This window comes from Trachypithecus francoisi, unplaced genomic scaffold (genome assembly GCF_009764315.1).
Source record: "Trachypithecus francoisi isolate TF-2019V2 unplaced genomic scaffold, Tfra_2.0 Lachesis_group17, whole genome shotgun sequence".
Taxonomy (NCBI): Eukaryota; Metazoa; Chordata; class Mammalia; order Primates; family Cercopithecidae; genus Trachypithecus; species Trachypithecus francoisi.
This window is the reverse complement of record NW_022681462.1, coordinates 82,036,449-82,046,962: the sequence shown is the minus strand read 5'-3', so window position 1 is coordinate 82,046,962 and position 10,514 is coordinate 82,036,449. Positions and strand designations below refer to the sequence as shown.

Here is a 10,514-nt window from a genome sequence, read left to right as displayed (position 1 = left end):
ATTTTTAAATATAAATTAAACGTTATTAATTGATATAAATTTATATTAAACTTTAAATTTTTATAACCTATTCTTACAACGTGCTCATATCAATCAATACCTCTTTCTATACATGGATACGGTTATGAAACTTACATTTTATATTTATTTTTTTTAAAGGTTAAAGAAAGAGGGACCAATTAACTTCATCTTTTCCTAAACTTGAGAAGAGACAAACCAAGTTCTGCCCTTCATCTCCAATGTTTGGAAGATCAGAGGTTCCTGTCAGTTAAGTCGTCCTTTCTTCATAACTATTGCAAAAGAAATCATCAGAAATCACTGAATAGGTCAATTAAAACCATTTTTATCAAACATATTCATCCACAACATGTATTGTTGTAGTTAAAAACTGGTTGAGAAAGTTTACTTGTAATTATTATGCACTTTGATATCTGTTGATTATTTCTGGAGCAAAGGCAGTCTTATTCATTAGGTGCCTTTAGCTAATTTTTCCTGCTATTGTTGCTGGATACTTTAGAAATGAGAAGGGATGTGAGCTGTAAGATCAGTGAGTGTGCTAAGGGAAATACAAGCCTGACTTTCTCAAGGGCTGAGTTCCGGGAGGCAGGAAGAGTTCAGAGCATTGGGCCAGGGCTCATCTGGTGGGTTCAAGCACACAGCCTCATCTCCCTTGCAGGAACATGGGTCCGTGTGTGGTTCACTCTGAAGCATCTGTCTTCCTGTGAAAGAGCTCGGGAGTGGTGAGTGGATACCGAGCCCAACTTCTGCAGGCTGCCCTCCCCTCTGGACACCAAGCCCACCCATGGTAATCCCTTCAAGGCATGACTCTCATGATAATAAGTGTGATAATGTGAAAAGGAATTTTCAGAGAAACTGAGTCAAGGACTGGTGGTGGTGAAACTTCTTGCTTTCTTGGAAAGCAAGAGAAGGTGCTATGCCTTCTGCTCTCTGACATTTCCACCGTCTCCCACCCATCTAGCAATGGCTACCCTAGAAAAACCTGAAAGAGGAGGCTTCTCTCCAGAACTTTGCCAGGAGGCCCTTTGCCACACCATCCTCAATCCACCCTGCTTACACTGCCCCTGAGAAAGTCTAGTTCTCACCTGGCAGTGTCACTTCCTCCTTTGCTGTGTTCCAAGATGTAGCCTTCATTTGTGGACTAGGAAGGGGTGGAAAGGCCCAGTTGCAGGGCAATTATTATTATTGTCAACTCTCCCTTGAAGAGGTTGTATCCGTTTTACTTGCTCACATGCACTCCTGCCTGGGCTGCAGGAATCCTAGAAATTTTGCCCTCCGCTATAGTAACTCCCATGAGTACTGATCCCACACTTTTCCTTCAAATGCCAACTGGAGGCAGATTTTTAGATGGAGAAACCAGAGACAAGAGAATCAGCAGGAGTCCAGGTGATAATCAGGAACCCGGGACCCTGATCCTGACTGCTCTGGCCAGGCTGCTCATTTCACTGGTGGGGAGCTGGAACCTGAAACCTGCTCATTCTAAAAAACAACCCGTCTTCTCTCAACTTCTGGCTGTGCCCTTGTCCTCAGAGGAAGGCCATGGAATGCCTTCTGACATGCTCTCAGAGAGAGAGCTGAAGATCTGAAGCCAGCAACTCACCAGGGAGATGGTGGAGTTGGGGGCTTGGGCACGGCAGAAGCGTTTGCACAAAGCTTCTTGTACCTGCGGGAGAGGTAAATGCTCCACTTATGCCAGCCACAGCCCCGGCCTGTGGGCTGCAAGTGAGGCAGGGGGTTAGGTGGGCAGACTCACCTTCTTGTCCATGAGGCAACCAAACAATAGGATGAAGACACCCTGAGAAGAGGGACATGGGGATAAGCTGGTCAAGGAGGAAGGGATCTACCCGAATCAACGTGCTTCTTCTGTCCTGTGTAATTCACATGCAAAGGTTTCTTGTCTCAATTTTTGTTACCACCATTTGGTGCATAGGATCTATTTCAGATGCTTTTCTTATTGTTATCGTTATAAAAGGGATAGTAAAGGATTGGGTACTGACAATTTCCTGAGTTCTCCAACAAAATCAGCTATTATTTTACAGATAAGAAAACCAAAGCTCAGAGAGGTTATATAATTTGTCCCAAGTTATCCAGCTACTCAGTGGAGGAACTGGGATCCACACCTTCCAAAATTCCTGAACCTATGTTTCTTCTGCTCCACCTTGGTACCTCCTAGAGAAGAGATCAGCAGTGACTTAGACCATCTAAAAGGGCAAAAAGCACAGCCACCCCCCATCACCTACCTGGAAGGTGTTGAGAATGGTGAAGATGTAATGAGGGGCCGTGGAGACTTCCTCTAACAGAGTGGCCAGGCCCAGCACCCAGGTGAGGCCAAAGATGGGTGTGAGAATGAGCAGGGCTTTGATCACCCCCAGCAGAGCTTGGCGCTTCTCCGCTGGGGGTCCCTCTGACAGTGAAGGTCTCAGCAACTTCAGCATGGCCATGGCTAGTACCAGCCCATTCACGCCTACAATAGCCAGCACTGGCCCCACAAAGGTGTATAACGCCCCTCCCTTCCCATCCAACCAGCATTCCCCCTCCCTCAGGTATTGCCCTTGAGGTAGGTAGAGTCCCAGGGTGACACCCGCCAACGCCAGTGGGCACAGGTAGCCCAGGAGCACCATCAGGGGGAGAACTCGGTGCTTCGGCAGCTGGTGAAAGACAAAGAGCAGCTGGTGGGCCAACACCAGGGCCTGCGCCAGCATCCAGAAAAAGGTGGCCAGGTAGAGGAAATGACAGAGGAAGGTGGCAGCCAGGCAGAGCGGGCTTTGCGGCCCTGGCGGGAGGAAGGGGGCACCTAGGAAGCAAGTGTCTGCGGCCAGCAAGCAGAGCACCATGTTGAGCAGGGCGGTGTGGCGGAAATAGGAGACCTTGTTCCGCACCACAACTCTCCAGACCAGCCTGTACACACCCAGGCACACAAGCAGCGCCAGTATGGAAGCTCCCAAGCCCACTTGAGTAAGCAGCACCAGAGCAGGTTCTTCCGGAACAGTGTGTGGGGACATGAGGACGGAGAAGGCAGTGAGGTGCTGGCAGAGGCACCGAGCAGTGGGGCTGGCACTGGCCGCCTGTGCCTGGCACCCTTCTTTGGACCAACCCCCCCTGCCCTGGAAGAGACTGTGATCCCAGAAGACACAATGAGGGGAACCATCTGTGTTCCCAAAGTCCATGATGACCTCGCCCTGGCTGAAGGCCTGGTCGCCTGCCATGATGGAAATGACAAGGACCAGGCCAGGAGTGGCATAGAGGAAATCCCCCAGCCCTTGTCCATAGTTTGAAGGCAGAAGGTGGTCCAGTTTTCGCAACACCAGGCTAGTAATACTTATTTCAGTTCCATTATGGACCAGTGGGGCCAGTGAGTGCCTGGGAATCTGAGCCTGCAGTGGGGGCCGAGTAGGGAAGGAGATGCTGTAGTCAGCAGGAAACGTGGGTCCAAACAGCTGGTTCTGCAGCAGCACATTGGGCAAGCTGAAGGTGAAGGGGTGGTCCTGTGGGCACAGGCTGCATGCCAGGGTCTCCACAGCCAGCAGGAGAGTCGAGCCTGCCCAGGGCTTCCGGGCTTGGGCCAGGGTCCACAGAGACCTGGTGTCCATATCTAGGACCTTGTCTGTGGCAATCAGGAGATTCTGCAGCACCCAACAGAAAGATGAGCCCCGTCTGCTGGCGCCCACAGGACTGAGCTGGGGGCAGTGAGAACTACAGGCCCCACACCTTCCCTTCCCAGTCCAGGGTGTGACCCAAGGTTGGAGAGAAAAGGGAGAGGAAGACAGGCCTGTGAAGGGAGACTTCCTAGACGGGAAGAACGGGGAGCTGTTCGGCCAACCACCTTGGGGCATCTTTAAGGATATGTCCCCTGACCTGCACCCAGCCCCTCTGCTGAAAACCCTTCTTCCCCCTCCATCCCTTGGGGCCACCCAGGTTCTCAGAAGGGATTTCTCCCATTCTTTGGCATCTCCAGGTCTGCAAAGCTAGGAATGGTGACCAGCAGTGATAGAGGGCACTGTGCCCTGGAGGTGACGGCCACACGTATGTCTGTGCATTCACATATGCTATGCATTCCCAGGCATGAACGGTGTGTAATGTCATTGCCCTTTGTTACACTTTTGGCTGCAGCTCATGGGTCACCAATGGATGCCCATACTGAGAGCCGATTTAGGTGAGCCCGGCAAAGCCAAGCACACTTTAGCATCTTCACGGAAACTTCCTGTCTGTGTCATAGCCACACGCCTGCTTGCGCACACGCGCCTCGGGCCTCATGTCTCCACACCCTTTCCTGCCTCCAGCCCCCATGTGCTCCCAGCGCCAGGCCTTCTCCATTCTGCAGCCTCAGAGGCTGGTGTCTGAGAGGAGAAATGGACCAGGAGCAGGCCCCCAGACTCTGGAAAGGTCTGCTGCCCAACAGCCCGTGGTGATGTCAGAGGGACAGAAGTGCCCACAGATGGGGAGTCTTCACCCCCGACTGCCCAGCTGGCAACCACTGTGGCTCAGAGATCTCACCTTCAGGGCGCTGTGGTCAAGCTGTATTCTGGCCTTTGCCACCACCTTGGCCAGGTATTTCATGGTGCTCAGCAGGGTCAGTAAGTCGGAGGGTGAACTTGCCTCTGCCGCCTGCCCTGGCAGCTGTGCCAGGATCTGTGGCACCTCCTCAGCAGGACTGCCCTGGCCTGCCTGCAGCAGCTGAGACAGACAAGACAGCAGGAAGCGGGACACATAGTAGAATGATGGTTTGGGAAGAGCATTCCAGCCCCATGGAGATTGCCGGCCCCCTTGAGCCCTCCCACACCTACTTCCTGGCTCTGCTAGGGCTCCAGTTCAGAGACGCTGAACAGCTTGTGGGTTGGGCCTCAGGGAAAAGGGTCTGCAAGCTGGGTCCTAGAGAGGCTGGGGTGGGCTGTGGAGGGGGCATGTGGGCAGCAGGGTGGAAGCGTCACCTTGGCTCTAATGAACAAGGCCAGGAGCCTCGCATCTGTGCAGCTGCTGTGGACAGGCCCCCAGACTCCGTCAGCTGCACAAAACCTCCTCACTATGCCCCTCTTGCTCTCAGGACATGGGGCCTGTGCCATGTGGCCAGCCTTGGTGACATTCCAGGTAAGCACCGAGGTGTCCTCAGGGCAGGTGATGTCCCCATCTGAAAAATGACAAGCAAGGGGGTACTCAGCAATCACAGCCTCACCCAAGCCTCTTCTTAGGCAGAAGCCTGTGCAGGCCCCGAAGCCTGGTCCTGTTGCCCAGGGCAGGGATGCGCTATGCAAGGGAGCCCATGCTCCCAAGGCAAGCAGCTGAGACCGGCCCACTAGACCCCAAGCCCTACGTACCCTGGATGATGGTGATGGAGATGGGGATCCTGAGTGGAGCCAGGCCAGGGCTCTGCAGGTCACAAGTGTACATGGTGTCAGTCATTGGGCAGCGCTGAACAGCCAACACAAAGCACTGAGAGCCTGACTCGTTGAAGGAGGAGGCTGAGGGCAAAACGAAAGAAGGGAACTGTCACTGGGCCAGGGACAGGCCTGGAACCCAGCAGGCTCTGACATACTGTTTCAGTCTTTCTAGCAATTCAGAAACAGAGGAAGCAGTGGGGAAGAGCCAAATGACGTGTGGGCTCCACTTGGGCAGAGGAAGAGAGCTTGGATTTTGCTGGAGGGGACTGTGGGGTCTCTAACAAGCTCTAGGACTCAGTTTCCACCATTTCCACATTTGTAAAATGGGGACTATCATCAAATGAATTCCATAGAGAGTTAAATGAGATTGTGTAGATGACAGCATTTTGCAAGTTTCCTCTACACATGCAGTTATATTATGGCAATAGACGTGGCAAGGCTCTGATGGGGTAGAAAACAGTGTGGGCTTTGGACCCCACTCTCTGGTTGAACTGTGGCCTCTGTTTCTCATGAGTTAATGACTCAGTTGCCTGGAGGAGACTAGCTGCCCCCTGGTCCCTCTGACCCCTGACTGCTGGCCCCTTTTCATACCTTTGCTGCCCTCTCCAGGGCTCCAGGTCGCTGTGTAGGCCAGGTTTGTGCTGGGGATGCAGCAGCTCAGCTGGAAGCCAGGGGAGGTGGCACAGGAGATGGACAGCTGGTCTGGAAGTTGAGCCACATCTGTCGCCTTCAAGGGCACCCTCACCACCTTGTGCAGGCTCCACTTGAAGCCCTGGGCCTCAAAGCAGCTCATGTACTCACCTGCAGACACGTGTCTGCTGTGCTATGTGGCTCCTCTGGGCCCTGCTGCACCACAGAATCTCTGCTACTTTCCAAGCCACAGCCTTGCTCCTGTCCTCTGCCTGCCACCCAGTGCTTAACCCCAGCAAGCAAGGTCCCAGGATGGCCCCTTTGGTGGGCATTCCCTGTCCCCAAGAAGGATTTCTAGGAGGTAGAAGAGCTCTCTTTTTTATCAGCCCATGCCAATGAATTTCATGCTCTCCCTAGAGCAGATGCCCTTCCTGCACCACCCCTGCCATTTCAGCATCTTGAAAAACATGGATCTGTTCTCAGCAGACATTGAGACTACATTCTCCACATTGTAGAATTTTTGTTAACAGAAATATTTTTATGAAAAGTAACTATATTTTCCAAAACATAATTAGACAAGTGACTTTGTTTTACATGTTTGCAAATCTCGCCCATGTCTGGGTTCTCCCATCTGCTTTTGCATTCAATCTTATGATGGCCCTGTAACCTCTGGAAAGGGCCACTGTCTACACCTGAGGGAGTGGGAGTGAAAGGGGCAAATGACATCTTAGCATATTAGGACAATAGTTGTGACTTTGTAAACCCTGAAAAAGGTCTCAGAAGTCCCAGGCCACAGTGAAAACAGCTGGCCATTTTTAGAATTTTCCACATTGCAATTTTTCACACCAACGGACCTCTTAGCCTTTGTTTCCCCAGAATGGGTAAGTGGAAAGATGAAAAGGGTGAGAAAGAAGTGGAAAGAAAAGAAGGAAGGAGAAGGGACGGAGGCGTGGGAAGAAGAGGTGAAGGAAAGCAGCGAGGGAAGAGGAGGAAGAAGGGAAGTAAGAGGAAGGAGAAAGGAAGCAAGGAGAGGACAGCTTGGCTACCTGCCCAGTGATGGGACATGTTGGAGACACTGAGGGCAGCCTGGCCGTGGCTGGAAGTCACAGACACCTGTGTCCCTGGCTGCAGGAGGATGGGACTGGGGCTCCCTGGGTGCTTCAGGAACCAGCTCAGGTCGGTGGCCTCCTGGCTCAACAGGAGAGTCAGGCTCAGTGTGTCACCAGGCATCTGCAGCTGGGAGTTCAGGCTGAGGGTCCCGGGGACTGCAGGGAGGCAGGTGACAGGGGACCATGGAGGAGGGACTCATGGCCCTCAGATGCAGCTGAGCAATCACTCCCCACTGACTCTGGAGCCCATTCCTCCACACTCCCTCCCTAGCTTTTTAAATTTTTCTTTTTGTCCCTGGATGGGCATCTGAATGTGGCTGCTGCAATCCAGCCTGGAAGACCCTATCTGTTATCGGAAACCAAAGAGAGAATCTTTTTGGTCTATGCCTCTCCCTCCTCCAGGTATCTTGGGGCTGCTGGAACTGCTTCCTGCCTCCTAGGGTAAAAAGCAGGGTCACTCCAGCACGTTCTCTCCTTGTTCTTATGTCTCTGGGGCCCCCCTCATTAGTCTCCCTACTCAGGTTCCAAGCTCAGGGCCTGTGATCTGCTGTGATGGCTGGCTTTTTCTCCCACCCAGAGAGGCAACTGTGCTTGGACCAGCTGGCCAAACTACAGGTTCAGAGAGGAAAAAAACACTGAGAGCATGCATTTCACTTAAGGTCATTGGTTTCCAAGTTCCCAACCTTCCTCACCAGGTGGCAGCAACTGGCAGTACCCGGGTTCAGGATGGCTGAAGACAAGGCAGCCACAAGGCTGGTGGTTGTGGGGGCTTTGACAAGGAGGGTAATGGAGGCAGATGCTGGTGTTCCACTGGTAGCCAGAGAGGCAAGCACAATAGAAATTCTCCTCGTGGTTGACATTACACTCTGTGACAGAGAGAAGGGAAGAGGGGGTGGGTAGGCTGTCTGAGGAAGCTAGGTGGGCAGAGTGAACACCTGCCTGATGCCTGAGAGGCTTTAGGGCTGGGTATCTGGACCAATCTCCAAGCTACAGGTGCCTCAGTCAGGCACATGCATCAGGACTGCCTCCTCAGTCAGGGCTCGAAGCAGCAGATGTCTCAGGGGCCAGGGAACAGGTGAAGGTGGAGGTCTGTGCCCACATTGTCTGTCCCTTGGGCTATCAAAGTTAGAAGATAGGGGGATGGGGCAGGCAGGGAAGGGTCTGTCTGGTAGGGAGGTGAGGAAGGAGTTGGGCCAAGAGAGAGAACCAGGCAGCCCTTCCCCCAGGAAATATAGAAGGGCTCACAGCATCTCAGGCAAGCTGGCTGCAGGAGGCCTGGGAGCCCCTGTTCATTCACTCTCAGCCCCCTTCCCATGCAAGTGGTACCTGTTGTGAGTCTGAGGCCAGTGAGAAGAGGCCTTGGGGAAGAGGAAGCTGAGGCAGCAGGGAGAGTCAGGGTCCTGGAGACTTCATGGGGCCAGGTCTTATCTGAAAAGTCCAGATGTACATAGACGGAGACCAGCGCTGATTCTACAGGAGCAGAGGGGACAGCTGGAGAGGACAGGCAGTGAGGCCACAAGCCGGTCCCCTCTGGAGTCTCTCATCTAGCTGGCCAGTCCCAGGAATGCAGAGCCGACCCCCTCCCACAGCCTGTCCAGGTGCATATAGACAGGGCTCAGGAAGGGAACAAGTCCTCCTCTAGGCACGGTGCCTTCAGATACATGGCTTCACGTCATCCGTCCAGCAACACCTATTTTATGGATGAGGCTCCAAAGACAAATGAGTTCATCTCCAGGCCTCACTGCTAGAGAACTGGTCAACGACCTGTCCGACTGTGATCAGAGCCAGTCCTCTCTCTCCGCCACCACTCCCTCACTGCGCCTGCCCTCTCCTTTCCGGGTCCTGGGTTTCCACCTCATTCCCAGCTCCCATCTCCTCCCCCTCCCTCCTCCTCCTGTCCATCCACTCACCCCCTGCTCCATTCTCTTGGTCCAGGAGCTGCCCAGATCCAGATTCCCCTTCAGCCTGACTCTGTCCCTGGAATAGAACACAGAGGAGAGACCTCAAGTCCCTTCCAAAGGCACCCCAGGGGCCAGCCTGACTAGTCTCAGTCAGCACAACTCAGTCTCAACCAGCTCTTCTTTTTGCCAGGAATCAAGGGTACACATCAGGAAGGGAAAGCAGGCTTCTCTTAGTGGGTGCCAGGGATGCAACCCCAGGAACCCTGCTATCCCACCCAAGACCAGGAACCAGGAACGCCCTGGGAAGTCAACATGCTTTGTTTAATTCCTTCCTGCATTTACCTGTCCCTGGGCCTCTAGGCTAATTGAAATGGCTGGGTCTGGAGCTCCAGCAGTGGAGTTGGACGGAGTTGGCTGGGGCCCAGGCGCTTGGGGAGTTTATTCCTTCTGTAGGATTTGACAGCAGGGAGAGCAGAAGGAAGCCTCTTTCCTTTCTCTTTGGTTCCTGTACATTATTTCCTCACCAACTCCACCTCTGTCAGGGTGATGGTGGAGGTCTGGACCCACATTGTCTGTCCCTTGGGCCATCGGCCAAAGCTAGAGGATAGGGGGATGGGGCAGGCAGGGAAGGGTCTGTCTGGTAGGGAGGTGAGGAAGGAGCTGGGCCAAGGAGAGAGAACTAGGCAGTCCTTCCTCCAGGAAATATGCAGGGGCTCACAGTGTCACAGACCTGAGCCCTGTCTATATGCACCTGCGTGTGCGTGTGGATATCTATCCAAAACCAGATTTTGATACAGATACGAATATGGATAAGACATGAGTATAAGCTGGTCACAATGGCACGTGCCTTCAGTCCCAGCTACTTGGGAGGCTGAGGTGGGAGGATCACTTGAGCCCAGGAGTTCAAGTCCAGCCTTAGCAACATGGTGAGAGCATGTCTTTAAAAAGGTATAGATATAGATAGATTTAGATACAGATACAGATATATATTTACATAAAGACAGATTTAGATTTAGCAATACAGATAGATTTAGGCTTAGTGGTATATAGATGTAGACATAGGCATAGATATAGCTGTCCGTGAAGAGAACACAGATGGAAAAGCACCCTCTAGACTCTGATATCTTTCCTCAGATTCTCTCCCATCCTCTAAGCCGATAGTTCCTAAATCTGCAAAGTTTTTCTTTTTCTTTTTAAATGGCCAGCTTGACTGGACGAGCCTTTATCCAAAGTACAGCAGGTATCATAGGAGTTTACAGGGACTCAAATAAGGAAACAAGAGCTATCCCCCACACCCAGGAAAATAAAATTGAGTTCTCAGAGATCTCATAACAAAGCATCCACTTTACTTATACATTACTTCCTCTCCCCTCAGCCCTTTCCCCATTACCTATCCTTTCATTCCACGCCTAGTCTCTCCCAACCAGAGGTCCCCGTTGTCACCTCTGCAGACCTTCCCTGGGTCTCACCCCGGTTTCACT

General features: G+C 52.5%; 1 protein-coding gene across 10 annotated transcripts in view; it reads right to left on the bottom strand.

Annotated features, from left to right (window-relative positions):
• The window catches only part of ADGRF3 (adhesion G protein-coupled receptor F3), a 42,016-nt gene continuing 31,502 nt past the window's right edge, over positions 1 to 10,514 (bottom strand). For 5 of the 10 annotated variants that reach the window (XM_033176327.1, XM_033176323.1, XM_033176324.1 and 2 more), the window contains 13 exons: positions 9,043 to 9,109; positions 8,459 to 8,602; positions 7,825 to 7,998; positions 7,070 to 7,288; positions 5,985 to 6,194; positions 5,331 to 5,474; positions 4,947 to 5,143; positions 4,513 to 4,692; positions 2,259 to 3,641; positions 1,772 to 1,813; positions 1,619 to 1,681; positions 1,104 to 1,159; positions 1 to 719 (listed from right to left, as the gene is read on the bottom strand). In XM_033176327.1, the coding sequence (XP_033032218.1) occupies positions 698 to 719; positions 1,104 to 1,159; positions 1,619 to 1,681; positions 1,772 to 1,813; positions 2,259 to 3,641; positions 4,513 to 4,692; positions 4,947 to 5,143; positions 5,331 to 5,474; positions 5,985 to 6,194; positions 7,070 to 7,288; positions 7,825 to 7,998; positions 8,459 to 8,602; positions 9,043 to 9,109 (2,901 nt within the window). In that variant the 3' untranslated portion in view covers positions 1 to 697. Of the gene's footprint in view, positions 720 to 1,103; positions 1,160 to 1,618; positions 1,682 to 1,771; positions 1,814 to 2,138; positions 3,642 to 4,512; positions 4,693 to 4,946; positions 5,144 to 5,330; positions 5,475 to 5,984; positions 6,195 to 7,069; positions 7,289 to 7,824; positions 7,999 to 8,458; positions 8,603 to 9,042; positions 9,110 to 9,375; positions 9,725 to 10,514 lie in introns of those variants that run through there. The other 5 variants (XM_033176328.1, XM_033176322.1, XM_033176326.1 and 2 more) reach the window with 4 other exon arrangements.